Source organism: Oenanthe melanoleuca, chromosome 8 (genome assembly GCF_029582105.1).
Source record: "Oenanthe melanoleuca isolate GR-GAL-2019-014 chromosome 8, OMel1.0, whole genome shotgun sequence".
NCBI lineage: Eukaryota > Metazoa > Chordata > Aves > Passeriformes > Muscicapidae > Oenanthe > Oenanthe melanoleuca.
The window spans coordinates 23,531,018-23,549,377 of NC_079342.1; the positions used below are offsets into that span (position 1 = coordinate 23,531,018).

Consider the following 18,360-nt stretch of genomic DNA (forward strand, 5'->3'; position numbering starts at 1 on the left):
ATGTCCCTGTTCCCCTCACACAGCCGGTGTCTCCATCGTGTCCCTGTCCCCTCACACAGCCGGTGTCTCCATCATGTCCCCTGTGCCCTCACACAGCCCCTGTCCCACTCATGTCCCTGTCTCCTCACACAGCCGCTGTCCCCATCACGTCCCCTGTCGCTGGACACAGCCGCTGTCCCCGTCATGTCCCTGTCCCCTCACACAGCCGCTGTCTCCATCATGTCCCCTGTCCCCTCACACAGCCGGTGTCTCCCTCATGTCCCCTGTCCCCTCACACAGCCGCTGTCCCCCCTCACAGCCGCTGTCCCCATCATGTCCCCTGTCCCTGGACACAGCCGCTGTCTCCATCATGTCTCTGTCCCCTCACACAGCCGCTGTCTCCATCACGTCCCCTGTAGCTGGACACAGCCGCTGTCTCTGTCATGTCTCCTGTCCCCTCACACAGCCGCTGTCTCCATCACGTCCCCTGTAGCTGGACACAGCCGCTGTCCCCGTCATGTCCCTGTCCCCTCACACAGCCGGTGTCTCCCTCATGTCCCCTGTCCCCCCTCACAGCCGCTGTCCCCATCATGTCCCCTGTCCCTGGACACAGCCGCTGTCTCCATCATGTCTCTGTCCCCTGACACAGCCGCTGTCTTCATCACGTCCCCTGTAGCTGGGCACAGCCGCTGTCTCTGTCATGTCTCCTGTCCCCTCACACAGCCGCTGTCTCCATCACGTCCCCTGTAGCTGGGCACAGCCGCTGTCTCTGTCATGTCTCCTGTCCCCTCACACAGCCGCTGTCCCCTCACACCCCCTGTCCCCCTCACATCTACTGTCCCTCACAGCCCCGGCCGGCGCCCGGATCCTCCTTAAGAGGCGGTGGCGGTGCGGGCCCCTCCCCGCCCGGAGCGCGGCGCGGCCCGCGGCGGGAGCGGGAGCGGGAGCGGGAGCGGGAGCGGGAGCGCCCGGCGGAGCACGGAGCCGTAAGCGCGGGGTGGGAGCGGGGGTCACCGGGGCCGGGCGGGGAGCGGGGCCGGGGCGGTGCGGAGCCGCCCCCGCGGCGGGACAGGACGGTCCAGCCCGGAGCCCCCGCGGGGAGCGGTCCCTGCGCGGACACCCGCGGTGCGCCCGCGAGGGTCCGAGAGGTACGGGGGCGGCAGCGCGGGGGGAGCGGGGCGGGACCGGGAGCGGGACCGGGACCGCGGGGTGTCCGCACAGGTCCCGCAGCTCCATCCCGGCCGGGCGGGGTGCGTGCCTGGCCCCTGTCCGGCGGCTGGCACGGGCACGGGCACGGCACGGCACCGGCACGGCACCGGCACGGCACCGGCACCTGCACTGGCACTGGCACTGACACCGGCACTGGCACGGGCACCGGCGGCCGTGCGAGCTGTGGGGAAGTGCGGCAGGGCGGCTGCAGAGGGAACATTTCGCAAAATGCCTGCGAGAGCAGCTTTTCTCTTGGGTCTGATGTGAGAGAAATACCTGTAAGAGTTCCTGGTCACGGCCTTTAGCAGGTTTTGGTTCACTTATATTGGCGTGATCACGGACCAAAATCACGGAATGGTTTGGGCTGGAAAAGACTCTAAAGCCCATCTATCCCACTCTCTGTCCTGGGCAGAGACAATTCCACTATCCCAGGTTGCTCCAAGCCCCGTCCAGCCTGGCCGTGAACACCCTGGTTTTAATGGGATTCCCTGGGTTTCTTTGGGACGAGGCTCCCACGCTTACAGGTGCATTGTAATTTGCTCTGTCCTGCTGCACCAGTGCAGAAGCTGCTGCCGCAGTGGTGGGACCAGCTCCTGTGCTGGTGGTCATGCTCCCCCCAGCAGCTCCGGGCTTTGCACTGGGGCTTGTCCCCTTCCCTGGGGAGCTGCTGTGAGCTGGAGCTTCTGGGGCTGTGTGACCCCTGCCCGGAGCTTGTCCACAGGCACCTTGTGCCTTTGCTTTGGGGAAAATCCCTTCGGCTGCCTGAACTGCTGAGTGTGGAATTTCCCATGGATGCAAACTCCCGGCGAAAGCTCCAGCCCCAAGGGAGGAGCAGTGGCGTGAGCAGGATCTGTAACTGCAGTGGATGTTCCTGGCAGAAGATGCTGTTCTGCACTTGGGTAGGGTGAGAGGCACGTGAAGCTACTGATGCATTGGATGAACTGCTTTGTGGTTACCAAGAGTTGTTCAGCCTGCTGAACAAGATTCAAGACAGAAAGCAAGAATCTAAAACTGGTGTGCTTATTTTATTTTCTTTCTGTTAGTGAGAGGTTTTCAATGTACGGTGTAGAGATAAATGCTCTTCTAGCACTGTTGTCTCCCCAAATCTTCACATTGGCCTTGCCCACCTTTCTGCACTCTCTTCTTCCCCTATGGCAGGGATCCATAACAAAGGAGACTTGATTATTGATTTATGCTTGAATCATATAAATTAATCTCTTCTTGCATGGCCAGTCAATCTGCACTGGAAAAACACCAGTTTGACTCTTGGCACCAAGCACTGTTTATGACTTGTTTTTCTTAAAAAAAATTAGAAAAAAAGCCCAAAAAAAAAAAAAAGAGGAAGAAAGAACAGTTATCCAATGCTGCTGCGTCACTGGGGTTGCATACTTGATTTCATCTTAACTTGAATATGTTTCACTGAACATAGTGAGTATAATTTTCATGGCACTTTGAATAGGTTACTTTTGCCAGTTGGCCTAAACCAGCTAGAGTGGGAAATATTTCAGGTTTTGCCATGGTTTTTCCCTTCAGCTCATGAATGTTTGTCCTACAAAGGGGAAAAATCACGAGCATGGGGTGAACACTGAGTATTTCCCTCAGAGGTATTACTGCAAAACCATTGAGCAAACTTCACTGACACTTTGGATAACCTCAGTTCTTCCTGACAATGCCAAGGGCTGAACCCAGTGCAATGCAGAAATGACCTTCTGGGTTCACATTGCTGCAGCAATAATGGGAATGGCTCTGTTGGAGTGTTTGAATTGATGTGCAATGTTCAGGGATGTGGCAATTCGGAGACTTCCTTGTAGGTTGGAACAGGACAGTGTTGGCAGTGGAACTGGAGACTTGGGAACTGTGAATTCAATTCACATGAAGTTAATTAAATGGCTTGGGATGAAAAATAAGCAAGTAGCATCCAGAGAAGGAGGTGTTCAAGTAAATAAAAACTGACTACAAAATATGAGAAAAACTTAGTTTTCCATGGAAAATTTCTAGCTCAAGAGGTAAAAGCTCAGAGTATGGTATGGCCTGTGGTGTATGTGAAGTTGAGAGATTAAATTCCAATTTATTTTTACTTGACACACAACACTGCTGTGGAGCAGAGTCTCCCTATCAGTCAGGGCAGGTATCCTCTGTATCTGAGGAAGGGGAGTGGCCTTCCTTGAGGGAGCAGAACTCAATTCTTAACTAATTGTTTAGTTGACATTGATGGGCAAGTGCATGTCAAAAATATTGGTGTCTTACAGTCTGGAAGTGATTTAAGCAGTAAAAGCAGGTCCTTCCCTACAGCTCTGGTTCAGCTAGGGATTCAGCTTCCAGTTAAAGCCTGGGGGCCACTCATGAGACACACTTATAAACTGAGTATGCAACTGGTCTGGCTTTATTTCATTCTTCTCTTTCTAAACAGAAGCTCCACATAATTTGTGGAAGAATTTGTCTTTGATTTGATGAGCAGGGGCAGCAGGATCTTGCTGTGAGGTGATGAACTCTTGTCTGGGTTTGCTGTGGCACTGTGATATAACTGTGTCTTTCTCAGTAGTCTGAAAAACAAATCCCAGAACCTGCCTTGGTAATGGAAATTACCTCATCCCTGCCCTAGGTTATAATAACGTGATGTAGTAACAGAATACTTTCAAAAGAATTCTTCCTTTTTTTAAAAAAAAGAAAAAATCAGCCCCTCACCACCTTGGTATTCAGACTTTCCTGAGGGTTTTCATTTGCTGTTTACCTCAGAGAGATGACCCAAATTTCCTGACTGTACCGATTTCCAGTAGCCTGTGTGTCAACGTCTGGGGCAGAGTTACTCAGTCTATGAGGCAGGGATGGGAGGTGGGCTTTAGGACAGGGGAAAGTGGTCCCCAAAGCAGAACCAAACCAAGCATCAAAAGCTTCCAATACTTTCTTTTATTTTTTAAATAGATTATGGGGAAAGCAAAAGAAACTCACGAACATTTAAATTTTACTCCAGTGAAAAATATTGTGGCGATACTGCAAGTGAGAATTCATGGACTTTTTTTAGAAATGTCAGTTTCTAAATTGACATTGTCTCCAGCTTGAACACACTGTGGAGGTGTCCAAGGCCAGGTTGGAAGGGACTTGGAGCAGCCTGGGCTGGTGGAAGGTGTCCCTATGCATGGCAAGGGTGGAACTGGATGGAATTTAAGGTCCCTTCCAACCCAAATCACTCTGGGCTTCTGTGGTATTATACAGAATGACACAGTTCCTGTAAAAAATAAGCCCACAGTGTTGGTGAGGGGAAAGCATCAGCCATATATTGATAGATGTACAGATTTGATTTGTTTTCTCACAGGTTCATTATGGGCTGCCAGCAGTGGTGCTTCCTCAGCCTGTGCTGGTGCTGGCTTGGCTGACAGCCTAGCCAGGGGATGCATACTCTGCAGCTTTTCCCCCAGAATGTTTTCCTTTCCCAGAGAGTGGGTTGTGGGGATGACACTTCCATCTCAGCTCACACTTTTGCTGCGTGCTGCTGATTCCAAGACTCTCAGCACGTGTAGGGAAGGATGTTTTTGGGATCTGGACTGACAAACAGCCAGAGTAGGAGTCAGTGTGGGAGTGTCCCAGCCTCTTTAAGTGACCCCTGGAGAAAAAACTGGTGCTTCCATGATAGAGTCCATGTGATTCCAAGCAGATATCCCTCAGAGCACAAAGATGGTGTGCTGGGAGTGCCCTTTGCTCTGTGCAAGGGGCAGAGTCTCTGGGGTTGGTGTCAGAGCTGGAGTGCCTGTGGTGTCTCTGAGCATTGGGCTGCTGTCCAGGCTGCACAGCTCTGCTGGCAAGCTCTCTTTAATTGTGATCTTTTATCTGCTTCCAGATGAGTGGTAGCACTGGGTAATTTGTAGAGAAGGACACAGAGCTGCTTTTGCTCCTGATAACAGCATTACTTCAGCTTAGGGTGCTGAAAGTGTATTTTTCAAAATACAGCTAAGTCTGCAAACAAAAATCCTTGTCTTTCCATCTTTCCATCTTAAATATGCAAGTTTAGGAAGGGACACAAAATACAGGGTCAAAAGCTTCCACATACACAAGTTCTCAACTATTTGAGTTGTATCAGTCACATCTGTGTTTTTTTGTGGTTATCTGATAGTAAAGCTGTTGAACTGACTCATCTTTGATACTCATCTGGTATTTTCCTTAGAATGATTTCAGCATAAATCAGTAAGACTCTAATTTCTTTTTCTATTAGTATTATCAGTGCTCATATCCTTTGCCAAGATGTGTAGGAATGTGCACTTCTATAATAAATTATCCTTTTAGCTTTACTGGGATTATAAAGGTCCTCATTTATGCACACACAGAGATAATAATCTGTACAAATGTGTATTTCTTGCAGTAAGTGGCAGTCCCAGCTCCCAAGGGATTGCATTTTATTAGACATGCATGAAGGACAGGACTGATAAATGGAATGTTGGAATAGATGGAGCTGATGGAGTAAGAATTGGATGCACATGTTCAAGCTGTCTCCTCCCATCTGCTCCATGGCCTTGGCCAGACCATTAAATGGAAAGGTTTGGCTTTACAGGTTTGGTGTGAAGTTTCTTTTGATTTGGTGGTGCTTCCCCTCCCCACCATTACCATGTCTGTTTCTCAAGGGTAGAGATTATAAATAGGATTTAATTCCTAAAACTGTGTTTCTCATGCATTTAACTTACTGCACTGTCAAGTGGATGCTAAAAGTAAATGCCCTCAATCAGAGGTTTCATTCTGCCCCATCTCAGGGGAAAGCAAACAGCACCTGTGGATGATTGCACTGAACAGGGAGCAGTGCTGGCTGTGGCATGCACCATCACTTTGCATGCTCCATCCCAAAAACTCTGCCTTTGGACCTCACATGCAAAACTGGAGCTCTATGCAAAGCCAGCAGCTGCTGCCTGATCTGGCAGTCCTGGAAGAAACAACAAAAAACTACATTTTGGGGAGAAGATGGTTGTAGACCTGTGGAATGTGACTAAATAGAAACTTTCTGGTTGGATCCTCTTTTGTTTTGTTTTTCAAAACTAGCTTATAATGGAGAATTTTAAAAGACTTTTGAGGCATATCTGTTTAATTTGATCAATATGGGTGTGTGTTTAACTGAACATTGCAATAGTGGCCATCTCTTGTCCTGGGCAGTTTCTATAAAATACAGAACTAACCATTCATGTGCTGCTGTTCTGTTTGAATCCTTTTCCTCCTTAATCCAAGCCAAATGGATGATGAGTTTCTAACCATAGCACTGATTGTAACACTCCTTTTTTTGCCTGATAGAGGCAAGACTCTGTAATTTTCACAAACCTGGTGTTTTTGGACTGTTGTATTGTGAAGAAAAAATAGTTTTCCCCATGTAACTAAAGCCCTACAGCTGTGATGTAAGGACAGTGCTGGTGAAAAACTTGACACAAATGGGAAGAGGAGGGTGCTGGGAAGCAGGTCCTGGCTTTCCCTAAATCCAGAGTATTTTTGTGAGTGTTTGTTTCTCGGACTCCCTGCTTTCCCCAGGCACTGTAAGGTTGCTGTAGGGAGCTGCTGTGAAGCCTGTGCTGATGGTAATGAGAACCAGTTCTTTGCTAATAGCAAAGCCTGCCAACATCTTGCATTTCTCTGGCATTTTCCATTTGGAATAGCACATGTCCACACAGGCTTTCTTGGTGAGTGATTACATTCAGCTGGGACATGCTTCCAAGTGTTATTTTTCTCTCTAAACTTAAATTCCTTTTTCCAAGAACCCCAAATTCATTCATGCAGTGTGCTATTCAATAAGCTCTTCAGCTCCCCTGTGGCCTGGAGAATGCAGGTTAAATTTTTAAGGGTGTTTTTGATATAGAGAAAATTATATTAGGAAGAAATCCTTCCCTGTGAGGGTGGGAAGGCCCAGGCACAGGGTGCCCAGGAAAGCTGTGGCTGCCCCATCCCTGGCAGTGTCCAAGGCCAGCTTGAACAGAGCTTGGAGCCACCTGGGATAGTGGAAGATACCCCTGCCCATGGCACAGGGCTTTAAGGTCACTTCAAACCTTCTATGATTCTGTGAAATGAAAATCTTCTGAGGCATTAAGTCAAATCTGAATCAAAATCACCATCTGAAAGGAATGGTGTGGGCAGGGCAAGATTGTTCTCCCCCAGCTAAGAGTGACCTTTCCTGGCCACTCACTGGCTGTTTTCATTTAAGTGCTGTTTTGAGTATAAATGGGGTTAAACTCTCCCCCAGAAAGTTTTGTTTAAACTGATGTAGTTCTCTTCTGACAGCTTTGTGCTTTGACAAATAGACATTTTCTTTATAAAAAGTCTTGAAAGGTGCTCGAACACCTGCACTATGTAATCTCTGCCCTCTAATGTGTCAGTCATTTCCCTTTCACCACATCCATGGGTGTTTAATATGCTGAGAGAGAGTTTGAGTTGGCAAGGGATGTAGTAAGCCCTCAGTGTCTTAAGAAATAGTTAAATTAGAAGTTTAGGTTGTTTGGTAAGAGAGTAGTCATAGTTCATTTAAGTTTCCTGAACCAATCCTCTGTGTCTCAGAGAAAAGTATGAAAGTCCCCCTTGTGTCCCAGATTTTGCAAAGCTCTTTTAACAAGGGGATATGTAAATTTGGGGTTTCTTCCTCCCTTTGATTGCTGTCCTTTTACTTTTGAAGTCAGTGTTTGTGGCTCCTTAGTGACTGAAATTATTGTGTCACACTCCTGAAGGCCATGTTTAAGTTGCTGTATTTTTATGGGTTTTGTTACTTCTGTGGATTTTTTCTGCTTTGTGTAACCACTGAGGGAATTAACTTCCTGGTATTGGTAGAATCACATAACAGTAAAGAGAAATGTTCTTGTTTTCTTATTTTCTTGCTTTTTTTCTTATGATGGGGGAGATTTTCCAAGAGTCGTATAAAAATCTTATTTTCAGTTTTAATCTATGTCCAAAGCCTTAGTTGGGAATGTTGGGCATTCATTTGTAGTTGCTTCAGTCCTTCCCTTCATCCTTCAAAGCTTTCATCCTAAATCAGCAGGGGTGGCACTGTAGCTCATGCCAGGGCTTGGTGTTTTCGCTGTTGGCACTCTGAATCCATCTGAAATTGTGGGGCAGAAAACTGAAGCCATTGGAAAAGAGCAGGAGCAGGACCTTGTTGGCAGGGCAGGGCTGGGAACAGAGTCCTTGGGGAAGTTGTGAGAGCCACAGCACAGGAAGAGGAAGGACTCAGGCAGGGGCAGTGAGGCACTGCTCCCAGTGTGGTCTCTGAGCAGGAAGGTGCCACTGCTTGCCCTCTCCAACAGGACAGGAGGGTCAGGAGAGCTCAGCCAAGTCTTGTGGAGAAAATCAAACCCCCTGTGCATACAGTTTGCCAAATTAGATTGCCTTCAAACACAAAGCTGGCAGCTCAGGAGCTGCTTGACCCTGAGAGGATGTGGCTGCCCCATCCCTGGAAATGGACAGGGCTTGGAGCATCCTGGGATAGCAAGTGGCTTCCCTGTGGGTGGACTGAGATGGTGATGCCTGGAAAGGCTGACCTGGAACAGAGACTAGGCAGAGCAAAAGGAATAAAATAGGTATTTATTGAAAGGATACAGCTTGGGCAGTGCAAGAGCCTGGCTGGGGCTACACCAAAATCAAATCCAAGTTGGATCCTGGTCACGAGTTTTTACACTTTTATAAGTTTTTGTTCATCTACATATTGGGGTCAATTGTCCAACCACAGCCTCAGGCCATGAAGTCTCAGCCCCTGGCTTGCTCCTTCCCTTTGCTGTTGTTTATGCTTTTTGGGCACAGGTTGTCCTTGATTCTCAAGCTGGGAAGGGATTGTTTTGTCTAACTACCCTGTGAAGAGAACTTACTAATGCCTAACATGAATTTTCAGCGTTACACACCAAGCAGCAGAGAATCTGAAAAATATAAAAGCTAAAACCCAAGGCATAATTTCCCCCCTTTAAAGCCCATCCCAACCCAGACCAGTCTGACATTGTGTTTAACAGCTCAGATCCAGGGCTGAAGGTCTGCTTGGCCAGAGGCTTGGCAATGTGGAGCCAGGTGGGATTTGCTCCAGGTCTGGCTTTGCTCAGCAGCCAAGGGTTGGATACAAGACAAAGATCACTGTTATGGAAGTACTTAATCTCTCCTCTCAAAAATATAATATGTGTTGGGCATGTCTATGTTTGACTTTGTGTCTGTGTGTAAAACATATATTTATGTTACTTACTCAGACTCCAGCTTGTCAATACCCATGAAATATTTCCATATAAATTTTACTCTCAGCATTTAAAGAGGCTGAAAAATGTCAGCGTCAGAAGTTTGTTCATGACTACTTTTACTAGAAAGTCCAGACAGATTTCCTTGAGTCACTCCAACTTTGTCATGCTTTAAGTGCTATGACCATAGAGACCAAAGGAAGTGCTGCACAATTGTCCCCTTGGCTGCAGACGGTGACCAGAGCTCGTGTTTGGAGTGAGGAGCCCAAAACCAGAAAGTTGAGTCACGTTGTGCAGACATGACGAGTGGGAGATGACAAAACACACCTTGTGCGTGCAGCCCTTCCTCCAGCCTGGCAGTGCCAGCAGCCTGTGCCAAAATGCCAGGAAATCCCCAGAACTGATACCAATTCAACTAAAAAGGAACAAAAAAGATACTGAAAGGAAACACTGACCTTAGTTCAGCTAAATTTGTTTTACATGCATTATCTAACCAGAAGCTAGCTGTTAAATTTTACCAGCTCATTCCATTTTTAGCTGTTTTTGTTGGGTTTTTGTGTGAAGCCACTGTGTAACTGTAGTGCAGGACTGTCAGCTGCAGTTGAAGCCTGAGTGCATCAGACACCTTTGCATGTGGGATTCTTCCCCCAAAACCCATAAACACTTAAATAAAAGCTTATTCTAATGTTTTCTCTAGAGGTTTTGTTTTTTAACCATTCCTGCTTTACAGCAGGGAAGCAAAAGAAGGGGAATGAAGGTGTGGATAAGTGAAAGATATGTACAAACCCAACCCTCGTGATTTTAATAGAATCTTTAAAAGGCGTTGGCCCAGAAATACTTAGGAGTTGGCTGAGCTCGGTGCTGTCCCCAGGGGACAGGGATGGATTTGGAATGAGATTTTTGGAGGCTGATTCTAGAGCTCTAAATCATGCAGCAAAAGTTTTTTCCACGGTGCCAGTGAGGCTTCTGGAAGGGGGATCCTGAGGTTTTGGCAGGAAGCAGCTCTTGACCACAGCGCAGCAGAGCAAGTGGAAAGTTTTGCCAATGCTCCAGGTAAGAAAAAAATGCAGGGGAGGTTTTTTCCCTTCCTTTCCCCCCTTCACATGAGCTTTAAAAGAATATAGTCAACAAAAAGCTCTGCTCAGTCAGGTGTTGCAGTTGAGATGTCTATCATTTAATTTTAGGAGTTCTTGCATAAGTGTTTGCATTCCTGGCAAGACTTTGGAAGCTGCCACTGGCAATGAGATTTCCATTTCAGAGAGCCTGGCTCTGGGTACTTGGGGCACCAGATATCTCAAAATTCAAAAGTGAGCCTTAAGGTGGACTTCCAAAAGTGAAAATACCCTTAAACAAATACTGTCAAACATCCCTGGAAGTGTCCAAGGCCAGGTTGAATGGGGCTTGGAGCAACCTGGGATAGTAGGAGGTGTCCCTGTCCATGGCAGGTGGTGGCACTGGATGAGCTTCAAGGTCCCTTCCAACCCACATCATTCCAGGACTGTATGATGGAAAGTTTACTTGTGGAATAACTAGGTTCCAAATTACTATAGTATAGAAATTAGAAGTTAGGCATCTTTCCATCTGGTTTTCCTAATTGCACTGTGGCCATAGTAAATTACCTGCAGAGATGATCTTGAAATGACACAAATAATAGGTGGACTTGAGTAGTGCATTCTAATTGTTTTAGATCTGTATCCTAATAATTCTTTTTCATGAAACTTCCATCAGATTTTTCACATTCCTCTTTGTTTCTTGGCTTTCTTGCTGGAAAACAAGTGAGCTGCTTCCCACAAAAGCCTGACCCACGCAGTGGGGATTACTGGTCAGCTGCCTGAGGTTTTTTGACCAGTTTTGAGACTCTGCCATCTAAACTCTCTGCCTCGTGGCTTTGATTTCTGTAGCAAGGGATAGTCATTGTTGCCATTTTTAAAAAGTACTCTTGGCATCTCTCAGCTGAGTTTGTTGTTTCCTCTCAAGGCTGTTTCTTATTTTCAGTGCAATTTCAATTGAAGTGAAATGTGATGTTGAAGAACAGTTATTTAAAGGTATTAACTCAAGGAGGTCTTTCATTCCTTGGATAAATGAACTCCTTACTTTGAATTTACTCAGTTCCACTTTGAAATCTTCCTGTGAGCTAGCCATACAGTGAGTTCACATATGGTGACATGGGTTTTTCTCATAACCTCACAGGCTGTTGAAGTGAGTGGTTCTTGTTAAGCCTCCTTTGCGTAAGCAGGATAATTGTAACATAAACCATTGTGCCCTGAATCAGTTGCCTCTTCCTCAGGCCTGCAGATGCTGTCTATGGGGAAACTGCAGCACTTGTCTGGGTTTTCAGTCCAGGGAACTGGTTTTCAGCCAGTGTGACACAGGTGTGGGTATTCAGGCAGAGATTCTCCCAGCCTCTTGACTATTCCTGCTGGGGAAGCCATGCATTTCTAATCCAGCCCAATTCAAGTTTGTTAAAGGACCATGTCTGATGCCCCTGACTCACCAAGCCTTGCCTCCTGTAACATGGAGTGTGCTCATGGCCTGATAATTTTGTAACTCCTGTCTTCCTCACTTTTGGCCTCTTAAAGTAGCCTTCAGCACTAGAAAAGGTGAAACTTTGCACTGGTGGTGATTGTTGGGACTTCTCCAGAGTTTCAGCCCTGCTAGAGTGTTTACAGCCCTCCTCCACTGTTGCTGTGTCACCTATACTTTCAGTAATTGCTTGTAGGCCAACAAGTCATCTTTAAAAAAAGATGCACTATCTTTTTGTCTATTACCTCCCTTATAGCAGGAAGTCAAATCTAAAAATCTCCTCTCTAGATATGCTGTGTCAGCTTCCTTGACGAGCTTCACCCCACAGTGTCCTCCAAAAATGTGGCATAAAGGTTGAACTTTTTGCCCTTCTGCTCAGGATACTTCCTCCCACCCATGCTTCCTTAGCAAGCATGGGGAGAGCAGTCATAGAACTACAGAATCATTGGGGTTGGAAAAGGCCTGTGTCCAATCTCCTCCTTGTCACCAGCCCAGAGCAGTTCCTTGGACACCTCCAGGCATAGGATTCGCCTGTGGGCAGTCTGTTCCAATGTCTGACAAGCTTTTCCATGAAGAAGTTCCTCCTGATGTCCAGCCTCACAGGTTGAGGCCATTCCCTCTCATCCTGTCCCTGTTATTGGGAGCAGTGCCCAGCCCTCCCAGCTGCCCCCTCCTGTCAGGGAGTTGTGCAGAGCCAGAAGGTCCCCCCTGAGCCTCCTTTTCTCCAGTCTGAGCCCCTCCAGCTCCCTCAGCTGCTCCTGGTGCTCCAGCCCCTTCCCCAGCTCCATTCCCTTCCCTGGACACTCTCTACCCCTCAAGGTCTCTCTGGCCATGAGGGCCCAGAACTGGACTCGGCACTCAAGGTGCTCTGCTGGCCACACCAGGGCTGGGACAGCCCAGGGGCCATTGGCCTCTGGTCCACCTGGGCACACCTGGACTCATTTTTAAGCTCTGCCCCAACACCCTCAAGGCCTCTTCCAGCTTTCCAGCCACTCTTCCCTCAGCCTGGAGCTGCAGGGGGCTGGGGTGACCCAAGGCCAGGACTCAGCACTTGTCCTTGTTGACCCTCCTCCCTTTGGCTGTGGCCCATGGGTCTACTTGGCACATCAGCAGGCCATCTACTTTTCCATTTGTGGTGGAAGTGGAGTGATGGGTGCTCTACATGGAGTCAGGGGTAATCCTTCCTCCTTGTGTGGGAAGCCCTAAATTAAGAAATAACATTACAGTGATTTTCCAGGATGCTAGGCAAAGTCATGTAGAAACAGAGTATTTGTTATTTCTGTTATACAATCACAGGATCAATCTAACCAAATAAAATGCTGTAATCTGATTTGATAGAAATGGAGGGTGACATTCATACAAAAAGCTTGAGTCATTACTTAGCTTATTCTCTGCCCCTTACTATTCTCCTAATAGATTGAAAGTTAATGACTGTGCTAGTGAGTCACACTTTTTATTTTAAAACTGTTTGTGTCTTTAATTTTTGAAAAAGAATTGGACAGCTTAATATAAACAACTCCCTCTAATGATTTTTCTTACACTCATGAGGACGTATTCTGGTGATGATATTTATATTGTGCTGTGTTTACTCATTTTCAGAGCTTTTCCACTCAGTGAGACTAACTCCAGAGTAAGCTTGTGCTCATCATGGGAAAAATCTCATTATTCTTCTTATCTTTTGGCATATCCTGTACAACTAAGTTATCTGTAGGAATGTTCTGATAATGAAAATGTTCCAGTAATATTCTCTGTCTGTGTATATGTGTGTGTAGCTTCTTTTTGTGAGTTACTCTGTTATAATTTGTCTTCCAAATCCCTTCTCTACTTAAGTCTGTCACCTCAAGTGAGTATGAGCTGAGATCACAGAAGACTCTTGACTCAAGGAGTGACCCAGCTATCCACTGATAGCTTGGTACTGATGGTGTCTGAAACTGACACCTAGCAATGACACCCTTGTCCTGACAGAAGTAAAGTTCACTTTTGGGTGAAAGTGAGATTTAGGCACTTAGGGAGAGGCTGGCTCTCTATGACAGGGCCAGGCTAAACTGTGGCCTGTTTGCTGAGTAATTTGTAACTTAGACATTGACCAATAAAACAATGAGAATCAGAGGATCATGGAATGATTTGGGTTGGAAGGGACCTTAATGCCTATCCAGTGCCACCCTCTGCCCTGGACAGGGATACTTTCCCAGGTTGCTCCAAGCCCTGTCCATCCTGGCCTTGGACACTTCCAGGGATCCAGGGGCAGCCACAGCTTCTCTGGGCACCTGTGCCAGGGTCCCACCACCCTCACAGGGAAGAATATCTTCTGTATGTCGAACCTAAATTTTCCCTCGGTCAGTTTGAAGCCATTCCCCCTTGTTGTGTCACTACAATTCCTGATGCAGAGTCCCCCTCTGGCTTCCCTTCAGGCCCTTTCACATCCTGAAAGGCTGCTGGAAGGTCTCCACATAACCCTCTGTTCCCCAGTTAACTTAATGTCTTCTTTGATTGCCTATGATATACAGTTAAACAGTCTGGCCAGCTTAGTGAATGTTAGTGGTGCTGCCTGTGAGCTGCTTTTCCTTTAGGAGGGAATGCTGTCAGCCCCAGCAATTGCACAGTCACAGATGGTGTGATAACACCAGGGAAACAAAACAATCTGTGTTGGTGATATCAGTGTCCTTGAAGATGTGCTTAGAGGCACTGCTTCCCTGCATCTGCCAAGGGTGGGGTTCACCAACTCCAGCTGAAGAGCAGGACTTTGTATATGCTTGTGATACAGCCCTGAGTTAGTTGTGATCAGCCTGGGGAAGAGGAGGCTGAGGGCAGAGCTCACCGGGGACTGCAGCTCCTCCCAAGGACCAGCTCCAATCTCTGACCAGGGACAGGATACCAGGAAAAGCTTCTTCTCCCAGAGGGTGTTTGGAACTGCCCAGGCTCCCCAGGGAATGGGCACTGCCCCAAGGCTGCAGAGCTCCAGGAGCATTTGTACAGCACTCCCAGGGATGCACAGGGTGGGATTGTTGGGGTGTCTGTGCAGGTGCAGGGATCAGACTGGATGGTCCTTTGGGGTTCCTTCCCACTCAGGACATTCTGTGATTCCATGAAGACTTTTCCATTAGGCTGTGTAGGATGGACTGTGTGTTGGGGAAGTGTTGAGCAAGATAATTTTGGGATCACAGCTCTACTTGCTGCAGATGTTGGCAGTAAACATTCTTCAAGACTTTCTTCATGGCTCTTGATGAGTGTAATCAGGATTTCCTGGTAATGCTGTATTTGGCTCCTCCACTTCATTACAATTTTTAGATCTAGAAATCTCTTTGTGTTATTTACACAAACTCCATGGGTAATGTAGTGTGAGATTCCAGAGAGTGTGGTGTAATTAACTGATTTGAATTAAATCCATTAAGTATTCAAGTCACTTAAATGTCTTTCTCTTGAGATGTCTTGCTGGCTCTGGGAAGAGCATGGATAGCCGTCCCTCTGCCAGCCCTGAAATGGGACCTGTGCTTGGGTACCTGCCTGTGTTTATCACATCCTGAGACACTCTGGCTAACACAGCAAGGCAGGAGCTCCATTTGGAGTAGCATGGCGTGGGCAGGGCTGGCTTGGAGCCGTGTGGGAGCCCGGGATGCCAGGCTCTGTGTGTGTCTCCCTGCTGCCTGTCCCCGCCAGAGCCCTGCCCGCGCCCTGCGCGCCTGTTGGGATGCAGTTGCTGATGACGTGGTTGCATTTTTGTCCATCTGCACCATCCTTGCCTCATCCAGCATGGAGGGCAGATGGTGCTTGGGGACTTATCCTGGCCCTGTAGTCAAAGAGACTGTTGTCTGCAGCGCCACGAGCGTGCTTCCTGCAGATGTTGAAATGAGGTGGGGGTTATAGAGGAGAGAGAGATGATCTCATGTCTGAAATTGTAAGGGATCATCTGGGGAGCTGGCGCTCTGCCTTTCGGATGCAGGACATTAACTTGAATCAGGCTGTTTGTCCTGGGTCTAACCTGTTCTCTTATTTCCCCAGACAGAGCAGTATCCTTGGCTTGGTTTTGTGTGTCCTCTCAAAGTGAGCGTGCTAGCTGGCTGTGCACTTAGGGGAAATGAGTATTTTCTGGTTTTACAAATTTCCTCTCTGTTACATGACTGGGTAGCTCGTGCTCTTCCCTTTCCTGGAATGCCTTCTAAGATGGCAGCAGTTGCTCCAGAAATGATATAACTGGGCAGGTTTACCATGGTTCTCCAATGCTGAAGTCTTTTTTATTCATACTTCCTCAGATAAAAGTGAATAAATAAACCCAGGGTGATTCCTAACCTCAAACTATTGTTAGGGCTGACAGGAAAGGGTGGTCAGGCATGACCAGGGAAGTGATGGAATCACTGTTGTTGGGAAAGAAAACATGTAGGATATGGTGCTTTGGGACATGTTCAGTGATGGACCTGGCAGTGCTGGATTATTGGTTGGACTTGATGATCTTGGAGGGTTTATCTAGCCTTAATGATTTGGTGATTAAAGAAAGGACATCGTAATGTTCTAGTAGTGATAATTAAACTATTTTTTTATTGTCATGCTTTCATGTAGTTGCTCAAGAGCAAAGGTTTAGCAGTGACATAAATCATTGTTTAGGGCTTATCCTGCTATTTCAGAATTTAGCATTAGGAATCATTCCTTTGAGACCAAACCCCACGTGGTGCTTCACTTCTTTTCACTTCAAAATTTCTGCTGATGGTTCAGGTCTGACTATGGTCCAGCTGGATCTGAGAACTGATCCTGTCCAGCAGCTCCCAGGGTTTTTTAGAGATGCAGAAAGGAATAACCTCTGTTATTTTGATGGTTGAAAACAGTTGTGACTTTGAAGGCCTCTGATGGCCTGATCTTCACAGAGTGCTCAGAAAGGAGTGGCCTATGGAGAGCCAAGAAAGTCCTGGTTTGCAGTTTGCCCCTCCAAGCCTCTGGAGCATCTCCAGACAGCCAGGGTTGGCTGGGAGGTCACATACAGCTCCAGCAGCTGGAATTCCCTCCCTGGATTTACAGAGGGCAGTATTGCTGCTCCTGCAGAGCTTGCAGTCATTAGGATTGCAATGCATGGAAGCATAAACACTACAATATATTTAAGGGATAAATATAATACCTCTCTTCATTTGTTTGTCTGTAGAGCTGCTGGAAGCACTGGGATGACTGGAATTTAAGATACTTGATTCCTGCTCTTACCCTGAGGTAGAGGAAATAAGCACAAGAAATTTCTCCAGCTCAAGCAGGTAAATACCTGTATCTCCATTGCTCATGTGAAATTAAGTTCTTGGTAAAAAAATGAATTGTGGAAACCTTCCTAATGAGTAGGATCTTATTTGCTCTGTAAAATACAATTTAAAAGGAACAGATTAATTTTAATTATATCTTATTTTTTTATTTGTTAGTTAAAGGACCTTTCATACGGAACTCTGCTCTGAGAAAAGGGGAAGCCTCTCCTGTGTGGGATTGAAATAGATACTTGGCAGTTGCCTAGAATAAACTAAGGCAAAAATGTCTATCATAGATCCTTATCAACACATTGTGGTAAGTAGCACTGAATCTTATATATGTATCATCTTCTCTGATATACACTGTCTTGTATAATGACTTCCCTGCTGGAAGTTACTCTAAATAAGCACATAACATTGGAGTTGTTATTATTTCCTTCAAGAAATGGTAGATGTGTCTAGCTTTCTTCTTTACAGTGCAGTTTTGGAGGGGAGGGGGGGTTGTACTCTTTTCCTTTCCATTAGTATGAATGAAGGGATAAGTTGACAATTTGGGATATTTAGGTCTGAAACTGGTGTATATCACTAATGTTGGTTCAAAGAGAATCCTCAAAATACATCATGCAAACTCTGAGTAAGATGATCTGTGCCACTCAGCAGCACGCTGTACCCCTGCTGCCTTCCTCCTGCTTTATTCCAGTGTTCTGCTGCATCCTGGTCCCAGCTAGCAAACCCTTGGGATGGCAGTGAGCCAGTCAATCCTGCTGAATGAGAGAAAAATGGTTCAATACAAAAAAGGGACAAAAATGTCTTAGGGAGAAATCATTCCCTGTCAGGGTGGGGAGGCCCTGGTACAGTGTGCCCAGAAAAGCTGTAGCTGCCCCTGGATCTCTGAAAGTATCCATGGCTGGGCTGGAAAGGGCTTGGAGCAACCTGGGCTAGTGGAAGGTGTTCCTGCCCATGGCTGGGGCTGGCACTGAATGGGCTTTAAGGTCCCTTCCAACCCAAACCATTCTGAGATTCCATGGAAGGGTTAGAAAATGCATCCTGTGCTGTTGGAGCTGGCCCAAGGGGAGGCTGAGCTCAGCCCATGGAAGTGCAGAGGTAGGAAAAGGGAAGGAGGAGGGAGATGGGAGCAGAACTGCCCTTTGTGGGGTGAGCCTGTGGCTCAGCAGCCGCTGAATGCAGCTGTGCTGGAAGGGAGTTTCCAAAGCAAACACTGGAATGGCAATTCCTGCCCAAGCCAAATCTGGAGCCACACTGGGCGTGTT

At 47.0% G+C, this 18,360-nt stretch overlaps 1 protein-coding gene across 1 annotated transcript in view; it reads left to right on the top strand.

Annotated features, from left to right (window-relative positions):
* The first annotated feature begins 887 nt into the window (after positions 1-887).
* Positions 888-18,360, top strand: part of PLA2G4A (phospholipase A2 group IVA) — a 66,777-nt gene continuing 49,304 nt past the window's right edge. Inside the window, exons 1-3 of the mRNA XM_056497955.1 lie at positions 888-965; positions 17,005-17,107; positions 17,267-17,405. Coding sequence (XP_056353930.1) covers positions 17,373-17,405 — 33 coding nt within the window. The 5' untranslated portion in view covers positions 888-965; positions 17,005-17,107; positions 17,267-17,372. The remainder of the gene's footprint in view (positions 966-17,004; positions 17,108-17,266; positions 17,406-18,360) is intronic.